This window comes from Rhincodon typus, chromosome 16 (assembly GCF_021869965.1).
Source record: "Rhincodon typus isolate 14 chromosome 16, sRhiTyp1.1, whole genome shotgun sequence".
Lineage (NCBI taxonomy): Eukaryota > Metazoa > Chordata > Chondrichthyes > Orectolobiformes > Rhincodontidae > Rhincodon > Rhincodon typus.
The window spans coordinates 14,130,726-14,136,725 of record NC_063347.1 but is presented as its reverse complement, the minus strand read 5'-3'; the positions used below and the strand labels follow the sequence as shown (position 1 = coordinate 14,136,725).

Below are 6,000 nucleotides of genomic sequence, written 5' to 3'. Positions count from 1 at the left end.
CCTCCTTTGCATTTCTTTTATTTAACAGAGGCAAAGGAGGGGCAAGGGGAGCATTTGAGGGGGAGGCGATAGCCTAGTGGTATAATCATTGGACTGTTAATCCAGAGACCCAGATAACGTTCTGGAGACCCGAGTTCGAAACCTGCCACAGCAGATGGTGGAATTTGAAGTCAATAAAATATCTAGAATTTAGTTTCTAATGATGACCATAAATCAATTGTCCATTGTCATTAAAAATCCATTTGGTTCAGTAATGCCCTTTGGGGAAGGAAACTGCCATCCTTACCTGGTAAGGCCCACATGTGACTCCAGACCCATAGCGATGTGGTTGACTCTGAACTGCCCTTTGGACAATTAGGGATGGGCAATAAATGCTGCCGAGTCAGTGACACCCTCATCCCATTATTGAAATCCTTTCAGTTCTGGAGAAGAGTCATACTGGGCTCAAATGTTAATTTTGTTGGTCTCTCCACTGATGCTACCAGCCCTGCTGAGTTTCTCCAGCATTTTTGTGTTAGAGTTCAGCTGGAATGGAGATTTCAATATATAGTGAGAACATCCAAGTAAAACAAAAGTAAAACAATATAAGTGCTTGCAATCTGAATAAGTACAAAGTGCTGGAACCATTTATTGCCACCAAATGTTATCATCAGTCAGTAGGTTGAGGTGTTAACTTGGTTTGTCTCTGTCTACAGATGTTGCCTGGGATTAAAATATGAATCAAAAACTAAACAGAAATTGCTGGAGAAACTCGGCAGGTCTGTCAGCACCTATGGAGAGAAGCAGAGTTAACATTTTGACTCCAGTAACCCTACTGTTTTAGGGTGGGGGGGGTGGAAGTAGGGATTAAAATACGAAACAAAAATAGAAATTGCTGGAGAAACCCAGCAAGTTAGGCAGCAAGTGTGAAGAGAAAGCAGAGTTAACGTTTCGGGTCGAGTGACCCTTCCTCAGAACTGATTATGAAGCAGCCCTCCTTCAGTCAGCGACGCAGAGAAGCTGTCTACGCATCTTGCCAGTATCAATGATGAAGGCATCTCAAATAGTCACAGCGGGGTTGTATGGGGAGGGGGCGTGATGGGGGCTGGAAGGCGGCTGTTGGGATGTACCATGAGGGGTTGATCACTCGAAGGTGGAACAGACCGTTAGCGGGCGCCGGTCGGGTGCCATGTTGGAAGCGAGTGGAGTGAGGATGAGGAGATGTGTCCTGGAGCGGGAAGGAAAGCCTGAGAGAGAGGGAGAGGAGGGGGGAAGGCGCTGAGAGAGAGGGAGAGAACGAGCGAGTGGGAGCCGGAGGGATTAGCGGTGAACGCTGAGCGGCGCCTCGGGGAGGGCGGTTGTCGGGCCCCGGGGCGGCTGAAGCTGCGAGGGCCGCCGAGGAGCGGAGAGCGGCGGCGAAGGGAAGGCCCTGACTCGATGGCGGCGCTGCCGATGAGACGCCTCTCTCTCATCCTCCTCGGCTCTTTGTTCGCGTTGAGGGCGGAAAACCCGGCGCAGGAGGAGCCGGGGCCGCCGCTTCTGGAGTCCCGCCGGCCTCCCCCTCTCCTCCTCCTCCTCTTGCTGCCCCCGGGCCGCTGGCAGAACCGGGCCGCGGGCCGAGCGCCGAGCCCGGAGCAGGTGAGTGGCCCTGGCAGCTGGGTAGCCGCTCCGGGTCGAGCCTCCTGCTACCGGGCGGATTGCTCCTGGCACACCGGGAGGGATGGCAGTGCCAAGACCGAGAGAAAGAGAAACTCCCCGGACGCTGCACAATGGCATCGGGACAAGGACGTAACCGAGCAGCGTGTCAGTGAAGCCTGTAGGAACCGGGGGCATCAGGGCTTCAGAACTATCCCAGCAAGGAAACTGCTACACAGCCGCCGGCGCTACCGCGGTTTCTACCGGACTCACAGCCACTCCGTCTTATTGTCTTGTGCAGAAAGCTTCCCCTCTGAGAAGAAGCAGGGGGGACTCGAACCCAGCTTCTTGGTCTACCAGCCTCTCTTTATCCACTCGCTGTGTCTGGTCCGGGACAATAGCTCCAGGAAATCGTTTTGGAGTCAGCATTCAAGCAAGTCCAATACCCGGCCTGCAAAGAACGGGAGACTCTCGTGGGATCTGCCCCGGGACTGTGCTGAAGTTGCCTTAAATACCCGGAATGTTAAGCGAGATTGTCTGTACCTGAAGGACGAAGAAAGGAATGTGGAACTAGGAGCGTGTTTGAAACATTGTCCAGACCTCCTCCTAAGTAGTGTTATGTATCGTCTCTTTGAGTGCTACCTTTTTAACCCCGAGGAAACATTGTATAAACGTTGCGCACAGCAGGCAAACAGCGTGAACCACACTTTTACCCGTCACCTGCACCAACACAGGAATCACTGTGTTAACCCGTGTCTAAGTCGATGCATGAAATACACTTCATTTGACAACAGGACAGATTGGCCTGCATCGAATTTAAGTGAAAGTAGATTTAGGTGTACAAGCGGATATTTTTGGCGATTAATAAATCCACGCAATTGCAATCTGTGTCCAAAATCGTGCCTGGTTATTTTTACAAATCTGTGCTCTTCGGGGGGATCACATTGTTTGAATAACGAGGTTTCAGCACCATCGGCGGCATGGACAGCTCCCGGTTTGGCGAGAGAAGCATCTCCAATTCCAACGCTCTGCAACCCGGACAACAGAACAAAGAGTTTAGGGGCACCCGCGACAAACCTTTCCCGTCCTCTCAGCTGTGAAGATTTTCACAGTGTGCAGTTCTTTAAAGCCACCAAAGGTTGTTTAAAAAGTCTGCTGTTTGGACTTAGGCCAAGGAACCATTCAAAAAGCGATCTGCTTATACTCTTCCAATTAAACCCCAGCAAAGCTATGCAATTTGAGACATTTAATCCCCGATTTGGCAGACGGGGAAAGAGAGCCGTCTTTCCTTTACCATTAACGAGAACTAGTAGATCGGTCAATCGTCGCCCTCATTTTCCACAATATAATTACCAGGTTCAGGTGGCAGAAAACCAGCCTCCAGGGACACATGTAATCTCCATTACTGCAGTGGACCCAGATTCTGGAGAGGCTGGAAGGCTGTATTACTCTATGGCTTCGTTGATGGACAGCAGATCCATGGATTATTTTACCATTGATGCTGAAAGAGGGCTGCTGTCAACTAGCAAAATCCTGGACAGGGAAAGCATGGACCTGCACTATTTCCGAATCACAGCTGTCGATCACGGTATCCCTCGCCTCTCTGCCACCACCATGATCTCCATAACAGTGAGGGACACTAATGATCACAATCCAGTGTTCGAACAAGCCGAATATAGGGAAACCATTCGAGAGAATGTAGAGGAAGGTTATCCCATCTTGCAGCTCCGAGCCACAGATATAGACTCTCCTTCCAATGCCAATATCAGGTATCGATTTATGAATCAGCAAGCCACACATGCTGTTTTTGAAATTGATGCCAGGTCAGGTTTAATTACTACCCGTGGATCGGTGGATAGAGAAACTATGGAGAAATATTCCCTCATTGTAGAAGCCAATGACCAAGGTAAAGACCCTGGTCCTAAAAGTGCCACGGTAAAAGTTTACATTACTGTTCTGGATGAAAATGACAACATCCCACAGTTTAGCGAGAAACGTTACATTGTCCAGGTGAGGGAAGACATCAGGCCACACACACAGATCTTGCAAGTTACTGCCACAGACTTAGACAAAGACAATAATGCTTTGGTTCATTACAATATAATTAGTGGAAACAGCAGGGGGCAGTTCTCCATTGATAGTCTTACTGGTGCCATTGAGGTGGTAACACCTTTAGATTTTGAGGTGGAGCGTGAATATGCCTTGCGTGTTCGTGCTCAGGATGCAGGACGACCACCTTTATCCAACAATACAGGAATGGTCAGTATTCAGCTGGTAGATGTTAATGATAATGCTCCTATCTTTGTAAGTACCCCATTTCAGGTTTCTGTCCTTGAAAATGCACCTCTTGGACATTCTGTAATCCATATCCAAGCTGTGGATGCAGATTATGGTGAAAATGCCCGTCTGGAGTATAGACTGACCGACACAGCCAGCGACACACCATTTGTGATAAACAGTGGAACAGGCTGGATCACAGTTAGTGCACAATTGGATCGGGAATCTGTTGAACATTATTCTTTTGGAGTAGAAGCTCGGGATCATGGTTCTCCATCTCTATCTGCTTCAGCAAGTGTCACTATTACAGTGATGGACGTTAATGATAATCGACCAGAATTTACACAAGCAGAATACTTTATCCGCTTAAATGAAGATGCTGCAGTTGGTACCAGTGTACTGACGGTAACTGCAGTGGATCGAGATGTGAATGGGGTGGTTACGTATCAGATCACGGGTGGGAATACAAGGAACCGTTTCAGTATCAGCACCCAAGGTGGTATGGGGATCATTACACTAGCTTTGCCTCTGGATTATAAGCAAGAGAGACGTTATGTCCTAACAATCACAGCCTCTGATCGCACACTTCATGATACATGCCATGTACATGTTAATATCACAGATGCAAATACACACCGTCCAGTATTTCAGAGTGCACATTATTCAGTAAATGTCAATGAAGATCGTCCAGTGGGGAGTACTGTAGTGGTAATCAGTGCTACAGATGATGATGTTGGGGAGAATGCAAGGATTACCTACTATTTGGAGGATAACATTCCTCAGTTTCGAATTGATCCAGACTCAGGTGCCATAACATTACAGACAGAGCTTGACTATGAAGATCAAATGACTTACACACTTGCCATCACTGCCAAAGACAATGGGATTCCACAGAAATCTGATACTACCTATGTCGAAATCATGGTCAAGGATGTCAATGATAATTCACCAGTGTTTGTAAACGTCCAGTACCAGGGCTCCGTCTCTGAAGACGCCCCACCTTTTACCAGCGTCTTGCAGATATCAGCTACTGACCGTGATGCCCATGCTAATGGAAGGGTTCAGTACACTTTCCAGAATGGAGAGGACGGGGACGGAGACTTCACAATTGAGCCAACGTCAGGGATTGTCCGAACTGTTCGAAGACTTGATCGGGAGAGTGTTCCGATATATGACCTCACTGCCTATGCAGTAGATCGGGGGATCCCTGTGCATAGGACTCCAGTTCATATTCATGTCAGTATTTTGGATGTGAATGATAATGCACCAGTGTTTCCTGCTGATGAATTTGAAGTCTTTGTGAAGGAAAACAGCATTGTTGGTTCAGTGGTGGGAAAAATCACAGCAGCTGATCCAGATGAGGGGTCAAATGCTCAGATTATGTACCAAATTGTGGAAGGCAACATTCCTGAGATCTTCCAGATGGATATCTTTTCTGGCGAACTCACAGCTCTTACTGACCTGGACTATGAAGTAAAGTCTGAATATGTGATTGTGGTGCAAGCGACCTCTGCACCTCTTGTGAGCCGGGCTACTGTGCATATTCGTCTGATTGACCAGAACGACAATAGTCCTGTCCTTAAGAACTTCCAAATAATTTTTAACAACTATATATCGAACAAATCAAACACCTTCCCTTCAGGAGTCATTGGCAAGATCCCAGCCTATGATCCTGATGTTTCAGATCGACTGTTCTACACTTTTGAGCGAGAAAATGAACTGAGTTTAATGAACCTCAACCAGACAAGTGGAGAACTACGGCTGAGTCGAAAGCTAGACAATAATCGTCCACTTGTGGCTTCCATGTTGGTGACGGTCACAGGTAAGCTTGTTAAGTATATAGTATATTGTGATGCTTATTTGTAAGGGGACTGTGAGGCAACTTTGTCTAGAATGATATCATTATAGTATTGGTTTAGGAGTCTAAAATGTTATTCAAATTTTGGTATTGTGAAACTGAATTTAATAAATCTGGCATGTTTTAGATTATACCAGGACAAAATTATAAAAGATGCTGGATTGCAATAAAACCCCAAGTGGTTTACGAATGCCCTTCAGGAAAAGGAATCTTTCACCTCTACCTGGTTTTGCCTAATACGATTTTAATTG

At 47.2% G+C, this 6,000-nt stretch overlaps 1 protein-coding gene across 1 annotated transcript in view; it reads left to right on the top strand.

Moving 5' to 3' along the window:
- The first annotated feature begins 1,253 nt into the window (after positions 1-1,253).
- The window catches only part of celsr3 (cadherin, EGF LAG seven-pass G-type receptor 3), a 232,178-nt gene continuing 227,431 nt past the window's right edge, over positions 1,254-6,000 (top strand). Inside the window, exon 1 of the mRNA XM_048606305.1 lies at positions 1,254-5,713. Within this exon, the coding sequence (XP_048462262.1) occupies positions 1,417-5,713 (4,297 nt within the window). The 5' untranslated portion in view covers positions 1,254-1,416. The remainder of the gene's footprint in view (positions 5,714-6,000) is intronic.